General features: G+C 53.7%; 5 protein-coding genes across 5 annotated transcripts; 2 read left to right on the forward strand and 3 right to left on the reverse strand.

Annotated features, from left to right (window-relative positions):
- Window positions 1-732: 732 nt before the first annotated feature.
- Window positions 733-1,188, forward strand: PG994_008517 (uncharacterized protein; the record flags this gene model as incomplete). The annotated part of the gene is made up of 1 exon (XM_066859926.1): window positions 733-1,188. One exon carries the CDS (start codon window positions 733-735, stop codon window positions 1,186-1,188), a length of 456 nt encoding a protein of 151 aa, XP_066713515.1.
- Window positions 1,189-1,326: 138 nt separating this feature from the next.
- On the forward strand, window positions 1,327-1,628 carry PG994_008518 (uncharacterized protein; the record flags this gene model as incomplete). Its single annotated transcript, XM_066859927.1, has 2 exons — window positions 1,327-1,474; window positions 1,519-1,628. 2 exons carry the CDS (start codon window positions 1,327-1,329, stop codon window positions 1,626-1,628), a joined length of 258 nt encoding a protein of 85 aa, XP_066713516.1.
- Window positions 1,629-2,925: 1,297 nt separating this feature from the next.
- On the reverse strand, window positions 2,926-4,438 carry PG994_008519 (glycoside hydrolase family 76 protein; the record flags this gene model as incomplete). Its single annotated transcript, XM_066859928.1, has 2 exons — window positions 2,926-4,229; window positions 4,348-4,438. 2 exons carry the CDS (start codon window positions 4,436-4,438, stop codon window positions 2,926-2,928), a joined length of 1,395 nt encoding a protein of 464 aa, XP_066713517.1.
- A 3,678-nt stretch (window positions 4,439-8,116) lies between these two features.
- On the reverse strand, window positions 8,117-9,717 carry PG994_008520 (uncharacterized protein; the record flags this gene model as incomplete). The annotated part of the gene is made up of 2 exons (XM_066859929.1): window positions 8,117-8,341; window positions 8,398-9,717. The coding sequence occupies 2 exons, from the start codon at window positions 9,715-9,717 to the stop codon at window positions 8,117-8,119; spliced, it is 1,545 nt and encodes a 514-aa protein (XP_066713518.1).
- An 8,432-nt stretch (window positions 9,718-18,149) lies between these two features.
- Window positions 18,150-18,659, reverse strand: PG994_008521 (uncharacterized protein; the record flags this gene model as incomplete). The annotated part of the gene is made up of 2 exons (XM_066859930.1): window positions 18,150-18,476; window positions 18,591-18,659. The coding sequence occupies 2 exons, from the start codon at window positions 18,657-18,659 to the stop codon at window positions 18,150-18,152; spliced, it is 396 nt and encodes a 131-aa protein (XP_066713519.1).
- Window positions 18,660-19,919: the final 1,260 nt, after the last annotated feature.

Genomic DNA, 19,919 nt, shown 5'->3' on the forward strand with positions numbered 1-19,919 from the left:
CTGTGTGACTGCTATGGCTAGGACGTTTAATACTCACGAAGAACAACGATCACACTTTCGGGCAGCACTTCAATGCATAGGGGCAAGGTGCCCTAATTACTATAAGTACGAATATACGTAAGGTACTGGCGCATGAGGGTAACTGTGTGGAAAGGACCTCCTCCCAAAGATGTTCCAAGACAATTTTAATACTAAGATGCATCCATCGCACTCTCTTTCCAATATAAAGCGGTAAACGACGTGCGGGGAAATGGTGCTACTTGTCTCTTCGTGTTACTCCAGCCTCTGAGCAGCATGATGACAAGTCAGATAGGGGTGTAGCAGCGTCACACACATCACTTTATGGCTGCCGAAGTATAAATTGCCCGGATGAGACGCTTGTAGATATGGTGCGGCCTGAGCCGTGTAGTGGCATTGCAGACTCTGGAACCTGGCCAGATAGATTGCCTCATTCTATCTATATACGAAGCACGCATGCCTTCGTCGTCGTACACGCATCCGAAAGAAGGTCTTGGCACGGCAGATATGAGGCACCCCTTATGGATGTATGCATACCGAACGCGGAGATGATCTTCACCAGGCACGAAGGGTGCGATATCCGTTTCTCCTATTGGGCATCCCCGTAGGATATTGGGGGGACATAACGAGCTCCAGACCCGGAACAGTGGATTCAAAAGCAGAGACACCCTCGTAGGTATGGGATGGCCTTGAGGGGAAGCGGCTGAGACTTACATGGTCACCCGCCCAACGGGCGATCTCGGGCTTCCTCCTCGCGGTATATCGCATATGCCTTGGACACCCCCTGCTGGCGGCCACGTGTGTTGGGCCCCTTTCTCCAGCGCGTGTCCGGATTGTCACGAGTATGGCAATACCGAAAAGGGCAACCGTTATCTGCAAGATCGTGCGGCACATAAGAAGTACGGTACGCCGATCTGGCTGACAGCCAAAGTGTACAGGCGCGCGGGCCGGCTCACTCGAGAGGATGACGAGAAAACAACAGCAGCAGCAGCAGCAGCGACTGAGGCGAAAATGCAGAGGAAGAGGAGAATAGGAAGAAATACAACGAAAAGCGACAATTTTCGGCGATCCTCCCGCGCCAACAATCTCTACAGCCGCATCATCGACCTGCGCGCCGCCGACAGCTCTCTCCTAATCACCGCGTCGGCAAGCGACTATTCGAGTGGATGAGACGCAACCGTCCTCCTCCTCGTCAAGCCTAGCACCGGCGCCACGGCCGAGGTCCGCAACAGCAGGCCTCGCCATCCTCGCCATCCTCTTCGAACCAGCACCGACGCCGCGGTGCTGGGCCCGCCGCACCTACGCTAGATGCGCGCCGTGCGTGGACGAGGAGGCGATGCGCCTGTGCATACGCCGAAGCCCGGCAGCATCCCGCGCGAAGTCATCTTGTTCCGCCGGCCCCTGGTTCGTCGGGACAGAATCAGGAATGATGATCGACGGGCGTCGCAGTATGAGCGTGTGCGCATATACGAGCTTGCACCGCGACCCGGACATCTACAGGCCCGACGCCGATGTCGAAGCTGAAGAAAGAAGAGAAGGCGAAGAAGGGGTCTGTCTGCTGGAAAGAGAAACCGATTTTCGCCTTCAACGACTGGGTCTTAGCAGTGTAGTCTTAGGGACCGTACGTACATTCGGCTAACATCCCGGAAAGAAGAAGGAGATAAGCGCCGTACTTTATGGGATGACGATACCTCGGCCCATGTTTCGGTACCATCATCGTGGCCAGAAGACAATCAAATGCGGCTGCTGTTGATGGATGGGATGAGTGCCAGAAGACCAAGCTGATGTTGCCGGGTGTTTCTCTCACTCACACAGGTTCCGTTGCCTCTTCTGCGACACAGCTCTCCCTTTTCCCCGTCTCCTCCTGTTTCGTCTAACTATTTCACGTCAGGTATATATATCTCTCAGAGTGATATATGAATAAACGGTACCGAACGTTCAACTGTTGTGAGGGTAGGCGAAACGTAGAAGTCGCTATCTTTACATTCGAATTTGACTTCCTTTAAGTAAATCTATTCCCAGGTCGATACAGTCAAACCTCGGTCGAAAAGTAGGACCACCACAGCACTGTCTGTCTCAACTGCCGACCGGTTCGCTTCGACAGAGCAGGTATCTCTTTCTCTTAGCTTCTGAAGCAGATTCCCATCTTCTCCTCGCCATGGTTGCTCAGACTCACTGTATTAACTCTAAGCCCCCATCTCGCAGTAAAAAGTGAGTGCTGAGACGTATGATCGATCAAGTCAGCATAGAACCCCCTTATCCGACTTGCCCTCAGAAGAAGACCTCGTCTGTATGTGTTCCACATAATTGTTGCAAAGTCAAGTTCTCGTAGATAAAGCCGAAGAAGAAGAAAGCATTAACGATATATATCAATATGTACAAATCCCCGACTTTTCAAGGACGAATGATATCGAATAAGCAAAGCCACTACTCACAGAAGATCTCGAATTGCTGCAGCGGGAGGATGTATACCAAAAGCAAACGTGCCATCTAGCACGCGTGCTTGCCACAGCCTCAACCCCCTAGCCGTAGCCTCCTCCCCTGCCTATTCGAGAGGGAGAGGGAGTTTTACAACGGTTCAGCCAGAAGCTTCCACTTGAACAAAAAACAAAAGGGAGCAGAAAAAGCCAACGAACGCAAACTTGAACATGAACGCCTGAATATCCCTTTGCCATTTCCCATATGTTATAACCAATACTTTAAGAATACACGGAGTCGATGGCGCTGTCTCGTCCCCCCTATGTATATCTTCTCTTTTGCTCTCACTCGCACAACGAAGAACCAATGGCGGGGGTGGGTATTTCTGAAAACTTTCTTCTCTTCTCCCCTCTAACCGCAAGAGCACACACAACACACAAGTACAATCAGCGAACGAAACCTCCAAGACCTGTTTCTTTTCCTCTTACTTTACTCGGCAATCCCGTCCGTGCTCATCCAAGCAAACGCCCCCAGCGCCCCCGCAATGATGAGCGCCGTCAAGAACCCGGCCCCGGCCCGACCGCCGCCCGTCACCGGCGTCAGCACCTTGGTCGTCGACGCCTTGCCGCCGGCGTCGTAGTTGCCCGAACTCGTGCCGCCCGTCTTGTTGGTCAGCGGCGGCGGGCCGCCGTGGTCCGGCATCAGCATGGCCGTCAGCGCGCCCAGCACGTTCATCTGCTGGCCCGCGCCGATGGCGCCGTCGAACACGCCCGTCGTCCAGTGGAAGCCACAGAAGCGCCCGTTGGGCCCGCCCGTGCATTGCTTCACGGCCGCCTGCGTCGACGACTTGATCATCGGCTTGATCTTGGCCGCCGTGTGCGGCGCCACCTGCGCCGTGTAGCCAAGCCAGCGGTGCACGAAGCCCTTGTAGGCCTCCATGTCCTTGTTGCAACCGCCACCGGGTTGGCCTTCGCAAGAGATCTCAAACGCGACTCCCTGGGGCCAGAACACCTTGAGGGTCGCGTCGAGCAGGTTGTCGAGCTCCGTCTTCCACTTGTCCGATTCCGTCATGTTGTACAGGGCCGCCGCGCCTTGGACCAGCAGGCCGATGTTGTACGAGAACTGCGCCTTGTTGATCTTGTCGCAGTTCGGCAGGTGAGCGCCGTCGTAAACGTTGTAGTCCTTGTCGATGTAGCCGAGCCGCGTGATGGTCTCGTAGGTGGCCTCGACCAGTTTCACGTAGGTTTCGTTGCCGGTGTACCGGGCGAGGCGGGCGCCCATGTTGAAGTAGCAGGCGTTGGCGATGGTATTGATGTAGTCGAAACCGTTGTTGTAGCGGACGGCCTGCCAGCGGAGACCACCCTTGCAGGGGCCCTCGGTGACGCGGCGGTCGGGCATGGTCTGGTCGTTGAAGACGGCCTGGACGAGGGACAGCCACTGGGGCTGGTCCTTCGGGGGGTTGTTGAAGCCCTCCTCGGCGGCGATCATGGCGGACATGCCCCAGAAGGCTTGATCGTCGTTACCCATGGACGCGGACCAGTTGGCGGGGTTGTAGTCGCGGTCATCGCCCACCTGGAACAGCATGGCCTCGTACACGATTCGGTCGTAGTCCTTGTCGCCGGTGTGGTGTCGGTAGTCGAGCAGGGCTCCCCACATGGCACCGCCGTGCCACCAGTAGTAATCGCCATCGGGAGGGGGTCCGGGCAGAATACCGGGCACCCAGCCGGGCTCGTCACCCCGGTAGAAGGTGAGCATGTCATCGGCGACATTCTTGGCGGCGCGCTTGATGGACTCTGTGGTGTCGAGGAAAATCGCAGGTTAGCATATGCTTGCGAAGTTACTGGAGAATAAGAGGCCGGGAGCCCGGGGAGATGGATGGGTGGACGGAGGGCTGTCAAGGAGGAAACCTACCGACGTCGTCAAGGTCGACTTCGAGGGCGGCGAAGGTTTGGTGAACGCCCAAGCTCAACGCCGCCAACAGCGAGGTCGACAGCCTCACCATGGTGGTGTCTCGAAAAGATGGGATGGGTGCGACGTAGTTTGTTGTTATTATGCGCCGCCGGCTCTAAAGCTGCTTGTTTTTACGGGTAAAGGGCCGAAAAGCGTGGAGGAGAAGTCGATCCAAGTGTCGAACTGTTCTGGAGAAATACCGATCCTGCCTCTCTATCGCTTCGAGTCGTTCGCGATGAATGGATTGATTGATCAACGATGATGATCGTAGATCGAAATGACGGGACGACGCACACACAAGATGCGTACGGATAACGACTGGAACGGGGAGGTCGTCGATTGTTTGTCGGGTGCCCGGTCAAGGTATGTCTTGTCGCAGAGGTGAAGCAGCGAGCAGCGGGAGAACGAAACACAATGGGCCAGGGGCGGCAAGGCAAGACAAGGCGAGTCACAATCCAGGCAAGAAGTGATGGGAGAGGGATAAAGAAAGCGGCAAGACGCTGTGTGAGTAAAAGGGACCGTATCCAGGTAGCCTCTGGAAATGATGGATGGATACAGAGATCAACCGATTGATTCAGTCAATCAAATCAATCAGTCCCAATACGAGAGAGAGGGGAGAAAGGAATGAATGTGGGAGGGCACAGTAGTCTGCTGCTGCGGGACAGACTACAGTACTACCATACAAGACAATCGACTTTCCTTCTAGTGAGTGGCAGATTGTACGTGTATGGGTGTGACGACGGTGAGAATGAGGAAAGCAATGTCCAACATAGAGAATTGGTCAATGTTGCTGCTGCTGTTTGATCCCTGGACTGGAACTAACTGAACGACTACCTCTGCTCACTAACCACGGTCACTCGCCTCCTGAATGAATGAAATGCTGCTCCCTCTCACAAAGTGGAGCCAGTCTCTTATTACACCCATCGAATTGAGGAAGCCGGCGGTGGCATGGCCAGGCATCGTTGCACACCTGAAGACGAAGGGGGCAGAGGGGGGGCCAATCGGCATAGACAGGGGCCGTGATGCCCAGCCGCCAAAAGGCTCGGCGGGCTTCAAGGGCACTCTCACCAGCACTACAAATGAAAGATGGACTGCGTCATGGTGTGCAACTCATCATTCAAAACGAACGGATCTACGGAATCTTTCGAGAGCAAGCCCCTAGGTTTGATTCTGCAGCTCATAATGTCTATGATAGCTTCTTCAGGTCTCATGCATCTAAATACGTAGCAATGTCTCTCCCTCTCTATCTACCTCCCAGGACCCTTAAAACTCTATATGATCATCCTTTGGAGAAAAGTCTAGAAGTCCAATCGAACAAGTGCATCTCATCTGCCCGTCTGGAGGGTTCTGCGGAGAGAGAGACAGAGCGACAATCACCCAACAGGGACGTACCTGGCCAGAACCTGGCTCCTGGTTTGCTGGCCCAGCTGGCCTAAGCAGAAAAGAGCCAAGACCGACGCCAAGACCCCTGTTGATCCACCTGCCAAGCCCGCTACGCTAGTCCCTTTCCGGCGCCCAGTGGAAAAAGGAGTTGCATGTGTTAAGTTGCTTGAGCTTTCTCAACTGCAACCTCCCTGCTTACTTTGATATCGCAGGACTCAAGAGTATTATAAAATGCGACGAGGTCCTTTAAGGCTGCCCAATAGTTTGCGATACAGATATACCAGGCAGGAAATGCAGCAAGTATGTCAAGTGTGCCATGCACCATGCCATCGCACAAAGGACGGCTTTGCCCACGATGTTCATCGCATGAATCTAGACCTTGAAGCTTTCAATGCATGATCGACCCGGCGCTGTTTCACCCGTCACAACATATTTAGATGGATTCAGAAGGAAGGGCTATAGAAACTAATTAATCATCCGGTTGTTATAACGATGTGTATAATAGTTAACAATGCCTCCCTTATGCCTTGGTCCCTATTTTTCTCTTCTTCTGCCTGAGTGAAACCACTGGATAAAAGAGAACGCACCAAAGCGAGTGACACAGCATCATACCGAACCCCTAAGCTACGATGATGATGCTATGAATGAGGACACTTCCAACACTGCTTTAAGGAGCTTCTTTTATTTTCTGCACGAAGCCGTCGCTTCGCCTTTTGCCGTCCCAACTACTGTATAAGAGAGAGGGCGCCGAAGCAAGTACTAGAAATAAGACAGCGTCATGCAGACCCCTCAAGTCACAACGACAATGCTATGGCATGAAGACACACTCCCAACACTGAAGCCGTCGGTTTACCTTCTGCCCGGCAAATCCAACTACCCGTGTCCCGAAGAGAAGCATTCAGCATTTACACAAAACAAGATCGCCCCTATTGGTCGCCAACAGCTGGCGTTACAAGCAGATAATAGGGCCACACAGTCATAGTCACAGTCACACAGTCACACAAGGTTTGAGCAACGAACGAGTAGGTAATGGATAATGTGAAATCGCTGATGATATTTCTTTTACTTTTTTGTTTCTGCTTGGTTGTTGGTCTTCTCGACTCTCTCTCTATATAATCCCCATTGCGAGGATCCACCTTTCTCCCTCTCTCCCCTATCCATCCAATCGTCCCCACGTTCGTCTTCCTTTGACGTTGTCGGCTGCTGCTGGAACCAAGTCGCAATTTGCAAAAAATTGTAATCAGTGCAAAAAAACGCGCGAAGAACCGCAACAAGCATAGGAATGGCAGTTCGTCGTAAGGGCTTGCCAATCAAAAAGGCAACCCACCCCTCGACACAAGCCAGACCCAGAAAGACCATGATGGACGATGATGATGATATGACGAACTTGTTCTATCCTGTCCCAATCCCTTATGCCGCCAGGCGTCCCTGTTGTTATTGCTTCCGATCCTTTAACGGCGAAACAAGAAAAGCAAGAAGAGGCGCCATCTGTTGATTTGTTTTTGCCAAATGTATGGCCTGTTCACACACCAAAACACCAAAAGCTTATGCGGGATGAAAATGTGTTCGCTGTCCAAAAAATCAAAGATCAAAAAACACCAGAAATCAACCTGGATGAACGCCGTTTGTTATGGTTGTCCTGAGCTGACCGTCTCAAGCGAGGAATGTTTGTGAAGGCGTGGGAATGCTGAGCTTGTTTTGCACCGTTATTCCAAATGGAGTTCGCAAAATGTGTCGAATGCATGCATTGATCGAGTGTTGTTGTGTATGAGTATGTAGTGGTGTAAAGGCCGTTATGATCATGAGGTCGATGGAGGCGTGCGATGCACTCTTCTTCTCAACGAAGAGGCAATAACCAGGTGCGCGAGAGAAAATGTCGAAGATGCCTGCCCGTGAAAACGCCTTGCAATAACGCGTGGGAGTATGGATGATGAAGGAAGCTGTATGAAGAACGACGATCGGTTGTATCCAGGGTATTTGCTGCTGCTGTCGAAAGATGATCGCTCCTTCTCTCTCCGGCCCCTGGATGACTCTCTGTCTTGCTTCGCTGAAGTTGCAGCTCTACTGCAGGGGTATATTGATCTCCCCTCTTGGGGGGCCGCTGCTTTACCGACTTGCGCCAAAGGGTCTGTCGTATATGTATGTGTGTTGGTCATAGGATGTAGCTCATTGCCACAAAGGGAAGTCGCCGACAAGATATAGCAAGCCAAGCCGATGAGATCGCCGACCCCCTGAAAGAGAGGAGAGATCGCCGTCGACTGGCTAACCAAAACTGCACGGCATTGGTTCACATCCATGTTCTCGCGTTCTGGATGTGACCAAACGTAAATATTTCTTTTCTCTGGCTCTATTGGTGCTTGCTCTTGAGCCGCAACAGCCGCGTCCGCAGCCAGAGGATGAAAGCCGTCCAAGCACCGTGCGTCTTCTGCTTAGCCGTGTGCGTGCGGCGCGGCGCCTCGTAGCTAGGCGTGCGTGCAGTGCCGGCCCGTTGCCCAAAGGCAGGCGGCGAGCACGTCTCCATGCTCTCGTAGTTGCCAGCCGCGAACTTCTCAGGGTCGTGCTGCCCTTGCTGCTGTTGCTGGGGGGCAGCATTGGCGCTGGCGCGGCCACTACGCATGCGCGTCATGCTAGGGCGCCCGTGCTGTTGCCGCTGCTCTTGCGGTTGTGCTGCTTGTTGTGCGGCAGCGCCGCCTCGGCCATCTCGGCCGCCTCGAGCCGCAGCTTGGCGGCCTCGCGCTCCTTACGCTGGGCTTTCGCCAGCTTCTCGACCTCGAGCGCGCGCTTGTTGTCCTCGCGCTCGCGGCGCCGGATCTGCTCGCGCGCGTGCTTCTCCTCCTTGGCCTGCTCGCGCGCCTCGAACTTGCGGCGCGCCTCGCGCAGGTGGTCCTGGCGCGTCGCGGTATCAAGATCCGACCGCGCGCGCAGGCGCGGGAAGTTGACGGCTTCGAAAGAGGAACGCATAACGGGCGAGATCGACGACGACACGGTGCTCGAGGGTGACGTGAACTTCTGCAGGGGCGGGTGCGAAGGCGAGCCGCCCGTCGACACTTCCACGGTGGTGAGGTCGGTCTGGCTGGACACATTGGCCAATCGGGAGGACTGCGCGGGCGTCGTGGCCATGGATCGTGCCGCGGTGGTGTTGATTCGCAGCGATGACGGGTGCGATCGTGGGCCTTCCGAGTACGAGGTGGTACGGTGTTGGGTAAGTGACGATCGGCGAGAATTGGAGGCAGAGCTGTTCAGACTGGGCTGCGAGCGGGAATTGAGGTTGTTCGTAGGGACTTGTTGGAGTAATTGCTGCTGGCGATACTGGATGTTGGTCATACTACTGCTGTTGTTGTAGTGATTCAGACTGATGTGACTGGTGGTGGGGTCGGCGAGGTCGTAGTTGGTCGAACTGTAGTCCTCGTCCTCGGTGATGGTGGGCGAGTAATCGCGGTTGTCGACATAGGACGAAGCCAGCGAGTTGGCGTAGGAGATCGGAGGAGTCGCCGTTCGTGGGATCTGTTGGAACGGATGGACGAAGGAGCGCTGCGCAATCGAGGTGCTTCCACAGGCGCCAGCAGCAACACCGTTTCCACTGCCAGAAGTCGCGACCGAGGCACCGCTGATGGAGCGAGCATGGTGCTGGTTGAATCTCGAGCTGCTGGTCGAATTGCGGCCTAAGCCCAGAGCGAAGCTAACGTCCTTGGTAGAACCTGCTCGATTGAGGTCTTTCGCATAGAAGGCGCCATCCACGCCTGCCGCATCCCAAGCTCCGGCCGAGCTCTGGTAGCGAAAGGGCTCATCTTGCTCATCCCAGGCGCGGTCCAAATCTAACGAGTTCTTTTCCGACTGGCTCGAGAGCTTTTTGAGGATTGGCTTCACCACCTTACTACTCCTGGGCTTGTGCAGCTTCTCACTGGACCGGATGGACCTCAAACCACCAAAGCTTTGAACTGAGGTCATTTTGGCGAATGGTAATGACGATGACGACACAACACTAACACCAACAATAACAGACTTGGAAGTTAGGTGAGTAAGTAAAAATAAAAAAACAAAAATAAAAAAAAGTCAATCCCGGAAACACACGCAACAACGCAATCCAGCTGCCGTCAGGTTAATCTCGTGTCGTTTCGCGTCGCGGCTACCGGCGTCGTGGTGGTAGTCGGAACCGGAATTGACTAGGTCGCGCGCCGCCCAGGGCTGTCTTTATACAGTCCGAACCAATCTGCCTCCACACCCCTCTCCCGACAGAGCGATCGCAAGATGGGTATCCGCACACTGTCCAGCGTTCTTCTTCTTCTCCTTTCCCTTGGAGGCAGGGCAGGGCAGGCAGGTGCCAGGGGACCAGAAGGGCGGAGCTGCAAAAGGGGGCACGCCTCCAGCGCAGGACAGCCAGAGCGGAGGAGGGGGGGGGCCTGTCACCGAAATGCACACATTGGGATCAACTGTGGTGGGTTCAGTCGCGTACAATGGAACTGATTTCGGCTTGGCCGGACTATTGGCAGCGCAGGTGCCAACCGCAATTTTGGGTGAACTGAGGAAAATGAGAGAGAACCCCGGCAGCGAGGGAACCAGGGTGGATGGGCTGCTGGTTCCGTTCAGAGCGAGCGACGGGGGTTGGGTGGCCTCAGCTTCTACTAGAACAATTCGAAAACATCAAGGAGGAGTAGAGTAGAGGTGAGAGGATCTGGATGGATATGGTGTGGAATGATGATGGCGCCGGGAATGACGACGATGTGCCCAACGGCTATAAGATGGGTTGCAGGAGTAGTATATGTTTATCTGCATGCAGCTTTGGGATTTAGCTTCAGGAGTGGACTAATGACAGCTGCGTCTCTATGATGATGAAATGGAAATTGAATGGGACTGTTTCCAAGTTTTGGCGGTCGGCGATGGATGGCGGTAGCGGGAGCGGTAGCCCGGGCGGTCGCAGATAAAGAGCAGGAGAGCGTGCTCGGAATAACTAACAGGGAGTCGGATATTGCGGCATCAAAAGTGTGGAGGTGGAGATGTGGAGGGGAGTTAAGAGAAGAGAAAGAAGCGAAGCCTCTCCCAATAATCCAAGAGCCCAGAACGGCGGATGGATGATAAGAAGGATACGCACACTAGCAGTAGCCTCTGGCTGGCTCTGTGTACGGAACGGGTATCTCAATCTATTTCATTTGCGAGAGTTGGAGCAGTGCGGGATGGGATGCGTGTGTGTGTGCGCCGTGGATCAGGGTGCGTCTGTGTCAGATCCGGATGAATGTAGTCTGGTAGTGATGTGGGATGGTGGTAATTTGAATGTTTGCTGCAGTTTGCCTGTACGTGGTAATGAGCGCAGCTGGGTTACTCCCCGCTCGTCACCTCGGGGACTCTGGGATTGGAGAGTTTGGAGTGTAAGCAGTAACACCGAGGGGCAGTGAGTGAGTGGGTGAGTGAGATAGAGGAAGAGATAGGACGACGACGACGACGACGACGACGACGACGCCGGGGGGTTTTTGGGTTTTCTCCCTGACGGTGCGATGAGACACAGGAATAGCAAAACTCTCCTCTCCCAAGCCTTTCCCCCAGGAAAAGCCAAAACAGACTAGAAGGTTGGTGTAGCGAAAGCCCGCAGACTACTTACTTACAAAGCTAAGCTAGGCTAGCATTTCGAGAGCTACTGTATTACATACATCCATTGAAGAACGAGACGGACTATCATCAATGTTCTTCTTTCACAACCCACAGGCTGGCATGTGGCAGTGAAAAGCACTGAGCAGTGAGTGAATTATTTTACCCCCTCTCTTGCCCGCCTGCCCTTGGCCTTCTCCTCTGCCTCTGGGCGCTGGGTTCTGGGTTCTGGGCTCTGCACCCAATCTAGCGTTCAGCCTCCCTCACCTGCTCCTTTCAGCAGCCGCAGAGGGATAAGGAAGGGATGGGCGGTGCTGCGCTGCTGGGAGCGGCGGACCAATGAATTGCACGTGAGGGTGGGGGGGGAGGGGAGCGGGGGGGTAATAAAGGGGGTCCTCCTTAGAGGCTAGAGAGCTGACGGGATCAGATCAGATCACACCTTCTGAAAACGGATATGTCCCCAGGGATCCCAAAGGATACAAGGTACGGAGTAGAGGTGACCCGGTGAGTGAGTGTGTAAGTGTGTGCGTGTGTGTGTTGTCAGGTCAGCGAGTGAGCAAGGTGGCCGACTCTCTGGACTGCGGTGGTCCAATCCCAGTGTTGGAAGTCTCCGAAAATGGTTCGAGATGCGCGACGCTACGCTATTGAAAAAAGAACGAACGACCCAGCTAAAGGGGCCAGAGGCCAGCTCACGATGGATGTGATTGAACGATTGAACAGGTGAGCATAGGTAAATGAGCGGGGAGATTGTTCAATTTACACCGTAATTCCCAATAATCAAAGCTTCGATTCATGCCTCGTGCCTCTATCTATCGATCTTCTAGTAGCTAGCTATTAGCAGATCTTCTTCTATTGACACTGTGGAAGTTATGATATTCCTCTTCTTTACGATATTCCGTCTTTGTCCTGACCTTTGTTCGCTCAGCCCTATTCTACAGCTCACTTACAAAGATCACTCGGTCGACCTGACCGACCTCCAGACCTTGGGATGGAGCAACGATGAAAAACGGCGGCGAACAGACAATGCGGGTGACGATCGACCAGAGCAAACACTTGCATTTGCATCTAAGGTTAGAAAAGCAACGATTTGTAGAAAACGTCGGTCTGGGCGGAAGATCAATCTGCTTCTCCCCGGTGCAGGTGCAGGCAGGGTCCCACGCCGAAGCCCACTCTCCCTGTCTCCTCTACATATCCACCCGACAATCAACGATGGTCCGGGTTCGTGGTCCGGGGGACCAGAATGGGCGGTGCCTGGTGTGCTTTCTCGAGATAGATACCCGCACCGTAACGCCGCGCAACGCTTTCCTACTAGGCTTCTTGGCGACCTGGGCTTCGCTGGTCGAATCAAGCCCATTCATTCTAGAACTTCTCTTTCCCTGGTGCCCATCTTGGATTGCACGACCCCGACGGGGCGCAACTCGACGGCGGGGGCACTCTTGTCTGTGCTGTGCCAATCGCATAGCCTACCGCGAGCCGCTTCACCGTTACCTTGACCACTTTTTCTCTCCTTTACTCACCTCCAGCAGTCCAGCGCCCTTTGGTTCTGGCTCTGGCTCTGGCTCTCTTCCTTTGCTGGGGCAACGCAAGTGAAGAAGAGAAAGGGTTCGTATCGCTGGCGTTGTCGTGTTTCACGGCTGATCAATCAATGTCTGGCCCGAACTCCTACATATAATAATATACCCCGCCCGTTCTCTCGCGTAGAGACCTCAGTCCGGGAAGGTAGGTGTAAATCAGAAACCGTTGCTTTGTTTTTAATTCTCTCTCTCGCTCCCGCCGGCACGGTTCAGGGATTGGCACAATCATTTGCTTCTCCTACCAAGACGCGGGGTATCGCTAGTGACACCGCTTGTTATTGCATGCATAATTAGGCAATTCGTAAGCGCAGAGATAAGAAGAAGAAGCGTTGTCGTCTCCTCCGTGAAACCCCCGTATCCATCGTCAGTTGTCGGTCAGCATCTTATCGTCCAATCTCCATCGTGTGGAATGTGCGCGTTAATGCAGGTCGGTATCTATGTCAAACGGCTGAGGGGCTGAAGTGAGGGGTCGCGCTTCAAGGGTACGATGGTAGGATGGAATGCCTCGTGATGGACGGTGTGTACGAAAACGGCGGGGGGATGGTAAGCCAAAAAATGCGCAGCAATACGCCCCCTCCTGCCCGCCCCGGGACTGGGACTACTACCACACGATACATTTCAAATTTCCCATGCCACTGCTTGGCTTGGTAGCGACTCAGCGTACGTAAGAATCCAGTAGGTAAGGTAGTAGGTTGGGTTACCATTACCAGCCTCACGCCCGCATGCTTCGAAACCCCCCGTCCCCGTCCGACTCGCCGTTGCTTCGGTAATTCAGTTTTAACCATGTCGGAATCAATCGCTGTAGTCCGTATGTAGTCAGTCACTCATGCATCGTCAAGAAGACGCATATGGTTCGTGTGGGGGGTTGGAGTTACACGCACACATACACCCACACATGCAAAAAAACGACTCGCTCAGTTTCGCCATTGGATTTTTCAGCTTTTGTTTTTGGGCTTACGACATTCACCGCTCAAGTTGAGTATATGCGGCGGCATTCGCCAAGCTGCTGAGCTTGCTAATAATAGCCCACGTCCCGAAAGAAAGTCAAAGTCAACACTTCTTCATTCAGCAGCATAGCATGTATGTATGTGTGTCGAATGGATTGCGTGGTCAGAGTTCCGAGGTCAAAACTCTGACGAAGCAGAGAAAAAGAGGACGCAGCAGCTGGAGGTTGATGACATGACACGGAAGGAGGCTCACGTCTGTCCATCGTCTGCCTATATCCTTGCTCATTCCAAGAATTCTAGGCCCGCGGGGTAAAAAGATCCCCAACAACAACGCTTTCTGGGATTCCTGGCCGCACATCATCACATCTTGGCCTATGATATGTAGATAGAGTGTGCAACCCGAGATTCCGAAACAAGAAACAAAGGCTCGGAGTTCGGCCGATCGACAGGGACGATTTCATTCGCTCATGACGAATGGCAGGGCAGTTTTGTGTCCTCGGCCCGGAGGGACATGACATCTAGCCTGCTGTTGCCAGCTTCGCCTCCTACTCCTCCATTAATCATCCTCTATCGTCTGAAGTCTCCCGCCGTTAGAAAGCGGTTGCGCCGCCAACGACAACGTTAGTCTGTAGCAAGTACAATAGTGCGCGTCCCCAGAAACCAATCGCAAGGATCAGACGGCCATAGTAAGCCAAGGGCAGTGTCAAGTGTCCCACGCCGGCAAGCGGGGGAGGTCGTTTCGTTCGTATGTATTCACTCACTACTACCAACCTGCATCGCGCATCTGCAGTCTCAAGTGAAGGATGAAGGGGGGTGAGGGAGTAAAGCAAGGAATGAAAAAATGCCTCCGAAACCCGATCCCTGAAACGCCGAATGAGCCATTGATGATCCCGCCTCTGCCCGTTGGGATCGACGAGGTATAACAAAGTAAGCTTATTTGGCGCAAAATGCCAACCTTGGTATTTCAAATGCATACCTACCTAGCCATGTAACGTAGTTGCGCATGTCGCCGGCATGTAAGTTGGTAAAAAGTAGGCTGGTGGGTTCCTCGTAGCGTAGAGTACAGCCATGCGGAACTTGCTTTTTGCTCGCTCCTCTCGCCTCCCGAGGAGACGACTTGGTGTGGCCGGGCAACCGTACGACAACTTGCTTCTTCCAGTAGCATCGCATAGGTATCTTGGATTGATAGAACCAACCCACCGGGTGGTAGTGCCTTTGTTTCGTCCTCACGTGCTCTTCCTAGTCGTCGTCGGCTCTCCACCCAGCCGGGCGGGTTTGCCATGAAAACCTTCGTATCGAAACATCAGGTCCGCTTCCGTGCCAAGAGACGATAAACAATGGTCTCGTGGGCTGTGAAGAGACGAAGTCGCAATTGCGAATCCAAGTTCAAATCCCACTCACTCACTGGATGGTGACCGTGCCGCGCCACCATGCTTAGCGCTGCAGTCGGCCAAAGACAAATTTGCCTCGTCGCAAATCTTTCGTATCAGCCCAACATTGCCAGTACTCAGATATATGGAGTCTGGTCTGATCTTTGGTAGCACTGCTGGGATTTCTCGTCTTCCTGCGCTGTGCAATTATCGCCGCGCGCTGTACTCTGTAGACTTGTCTCGGACGCCGTGTAAGTCGCCGACTGGCCCAAATCTGTTTTTGTGAATGCTATGTGCTGTAGGTTACAGGTCGACGTCGTTTCAGCCCGCTGTTTTAGAGATCAGACGAAAACACGTACGAAGCCCGGGGAAGAGAATGTTTCGAAACCAAATGCCTCAAACATGAGAAACGAAACGCCTCTTCCCTGTCATTGGGGATCATCCCCTTGAGTCGGGGAGGGCCTTGGCTCGTGTTTTGCGCGGCAACCGTTGTCAACCGGGATCAGCAGGCAGGTTAACACCAACTGGCATCCCGCCTTGGGGAAGTTAAAGTCATATGCGATCCTTCGTATTCAGGGTTTTGTTGAGTACCAGCATCTGGTCGGCCTCATCGATCTTGAACAGCCATTACCAGCCAGTCTCCGCGGAAGGAGATTGGCGCCGCTTCTTAGACAGTGTTTTCGGCCTGATGCAACAGCGCATTATCTCTACCTCAAATTCGAACAGTAGGATTCCGAATAGTGATCCCTTCGTATTGCTTCGTGTCAGGTGGTAACTAGACATCTTGCTAAGGCTGAGCACGTGTCAATATCAAATGACAACACAGCAATTTTTGATTTCTCAGCACCCCTCCAGCCGCTTCATACCAGCAAAGACCCCTCCGGAGGAACGAGTATGAACGGACAGTGAGAAGCCGGAATGCGCCCCTTTACATGTCCGATGCTTGAAGATACCTACCGTAGGAGAAAAGGCTGTCTCTAATCAATGCTCAGACCAGCCGTAGCACAACCATACACTGGAATAAACGCCTGTCAAAGCCTTTGACGTGTACTTCGTATGTAATCAACGCTGGAATAGCTATTGAGAATCTGAAGCGTTGAAAAGTTCTCGAACGTTGATTCCGATTTAGACGTGTATTGGACGGTCCAAGAGGCGTTATTCCGTATATCAACAGTGGCAGAATCTCCTGAACTGCAATAGCCTGCTACGGTGCTGAGAGTTACCTCAGACAACGCTGGCGTGTAGTTGAGGCAGACCAGAGCTATCATAGCTATCGTCATACCAGTAATCGACCACACCGAGCGGGCACCAGACTTATTAGGAGGCGTGGTTCCGCGCGTAGTCTCCTTAGCACGATGCTCTCGACTCTTCTCCAACCCTCGTAGATCTCGGCAACGACCACTAGTTATCATAAGTCGCCTTCTTCGGGAGCCGAGGTCTTACGCGTTACGCATTCAGCATTTCTCGTGCTCAGCGGATACGGCTGGATCCCGAGGTCACAAAATGCCTCGGAACGGACCATAACTCCCACCTGCTATATCGTGTGATCAGTACCCCGGGTTCACAGAGGGTGTGCAGCTGAGCAGTATCGCATCGATACCACCCAGAGATGCAGCGCAAAGGCCGACAAGAACATGCCAACCAAGAGAGGTACGCATGTACCCAAAGTCGACCGACCTATCGCATCGTGGCGGAGGGGATAGGTCGTCAAGAGCCCTCCCAAATGGCTGTCGCCGTTTCAAAAGCGCCCAAGCGACAACCCAATGGCCAATAACCATTCCTCGCGTACAAACCTACAATCTTGGGTCAGGCACCCGGTATGTTAAGCCCCATCTTCTCAAACAGAATATATCTGGCTTCGCTCTGTCGTCATTTAGTACTGGCGGACGGTGAAGTGCTCAACAGCAACCTGGCCGCACGCTGTTTGTCCGATGCTTAGAAAGAGCTGTGCCCAATTCAAACATATACCAGAGTGTGCTGAGGGCTATGCCGAACCATGCTGGCGGCGTAGCTGAGACGGTCATTAGATATCAATCATACCTGCGAGCAAATGGCTACACGCCGAGCCGAGGAGCGAGGCTTGAGGAGAGGGCCTGGCTTCGTCCACTCGTAGCTTTCTCCTAAGCACAATGCTCTCGACTTTTCTCTCGAAGCCTCGTAGATCCCAGCGAGCGAGCAACGATCACCAATATTGAACCAGTAGAGCGAAAGACTGCACCGAGCCGAGGAGTCAGGCTTGGGGACCTGACTACCACTCATGGTTTCCTCAGTTGCAGTATTCTCAACCCTCGTCCTCCGAGCCTCGTAGATCTCGGCGAGGAACGATTGACCACCAGTGACCAGAGGCCGACGGGAGCCATGCAACAGTCTGCTCTTTCCGCTCGCCTTCTTTTCCAGGCTTGTTGCAGACAGATTCGTCTGTTCCCCCAAGAGGATAGATTATCCCGTCTCAGAAAAATGAGCAGAAGCGGTGAACAGCTGACCATCGCATCACATGTGACCAGGTGACCTCCTTTCCCCTCGTACTATCATCATGCATAGAACGAGTGAATACCACTGCCCCGGAGTGACTTACCTATCAAGTCAAGGTCAGTCAGTTAGCCGTTGGGCGTTCGGTGTTTTTGGAAATTACGCGCTGACGAGTCCTCCTTCCAGAAGAGGATCGGGGATCGGCCAGAGGCCCTGTCAGTCACGCGGACAGGGAGAGGCCAAATCAGATGCTCCGAGGGGGGACAAGATTGACAGACAGCGCGAGACCGATGATGCCAATGAGGCGAGCCGGGCCTGGGTTTGGTGGTCCCAAAACCGCAGATCAACACGGAGTTCCCTAACCCATCGGTCAAACGAATGCAGTTAAACGACCAGGCCACCCCCCCCCCCATTGGCTCGTTTGGCGAAACGGCGAAGCTTCATCGTCGATTCTTGAAGATCTCCCCCAGCCTGGTCCCAACACTGAACACGAAGGGAAAGCAGAAGAGAAAACCGCGTCCGAAGCCCTGTGACCCAGCTAGGGCGTTGGGTATATCGGCGAAACGGTAGTTGTTGTGCGTGATGTCCCCTGTCATGCAGGCGACGCGGCGATCCTTGGGAGTGCCAAGGCGACGGGCACGATACCCTCCCTCAAGCCTTGGCCATCGAGTCGTCGTCGCGGACATGAGACTGGGGTGCTCGCGATGCGCATACACGCGCAGAAAGTCACCAGCGTAGCAGTACATGGCCAGGCTCTCTTCCTCTCTCTGCAGCGTTCATAGCGTGATAACCCCTCTGCTGCCTTGCTTGGGATTGAAGCCGTTGCAGTGGTCAGTCTATGCGGCCGATTCGGTGAGGGACAGAGGCGAGGCAACAATAACATCAACATGGAAGAACACGGGAGCAGGGCTAGCTAGCCCATCTGCCAGCAGAAGCACCGAGTTGAACATCGTGGGGAGTTGGCTCTCTCATCCGGAGGGGAGCAAGTACCAACTCATAACCGAGTCGTCACCCAGGCTTCTCCGCCAATCCAAGCAGGGCCGGTGGGCCAAGTAAACAACAGCGCAAATAGGACGCTTGCGAGGGGTGGAGCTGTCCGCTCCGAAATCGCGGCCCAGCCGTTCCGGAAGGAAGGCTACGGGGAATTCTGACGTGTCACCAATTACCAAGTGGGCTATCGCTATGTATGTACGGAGTAGCTCTTCACTATTTCATTCCAGTCTCCAATTCCCTGGGCTTAGCCTCAGCATGCATGCGTCGCGGAGATTACAGAAATGGGGCCATCGCCACGGTCGCCCACAAAGTTAACTCAATGTGCTTATGAGTCCACCACAACGGATCTTCAGAGGGGATAACAAATATTCAATAATCAATCATCAGGCCGTTATAGGCTAGTTTGGATATCAATTCGACCAAGAAAAATTAAAAATAAACACGCAGGAGGTATACAGGTGCCGTGACGTTATGAGCCGCTTTCTCGAGTTGCTGTGCATGGAAGCGAGCCTACCACAAAGAAGACTTGTCCATGGCGCGCGTAATATATACGGACAGCAACGAGAAAAAATCTCCATTTCCGCCCCGCACCTGCAGGAAGGGGCTATATGATGATGACGATGTAAAATTGAGTATACAGAGCAGTGGGCTATCGGAGGGAGGAGGAGGAGGAGGAGGAGGGAGGAGGAGGAGGAGGAGGAGGGCACACGTCGATGCGTACTGGCTCGGAATGCGGTGCGGCGTGGAGGGCATGTGTGACTTCATCCAGCAGCTGTTTCGCCGCAGAAAGCACTATGTGCTATGTGGCTGCGCGTCACTGCCCAGATCCCACCCGCTCCGGGGAGGAGGGATGGCGCCTCCGTGCCCTGTCTCCCGCCGTGCCATGTGGACCATGTCTGAGCTTTTTTTGGTTGGACGTTTCCTGGAGTTGCATGTCATGTATATATCCTATATGGAAGCTACGCTTGACGAGCTGCCCGATGCAGCAAGTGAGCCAGTTTCCCGAAGTGCCGTCTGCGTCACTTGAAGGGGGTAAAGGGGGCCGGTAGCATGCTTCCCTTACAGATCTGGAAACATCCTGGAGATTAATCTAAATGGCGTGCGTATGTGTAATATGTCAAGAGAGAAAATTCAGTGATGGTTGACATATAACCGTCTTGGGAGGGAGTATCGAGTCCGAGTTGGCATGCAGTTTAGGGGTCCTTGGGGTCAGTGTC

Source organism: Apiospora phragmitis, assembly GCF_038363925.1.
Source record: "Apiospora phragmitis strain CBS 135458 chromosome Unknown utg000008l:1.0-3514335.0:1.0-3519231.0, whole genome shotgun sequence".
NCBI classification, from domain to species: Eukaryota; Fungi; Ascomycota; class Sordariomycetes; order Amphisphaeriales; family Apiosporaceae; genus Apiospora; species Apiospora phragmitis.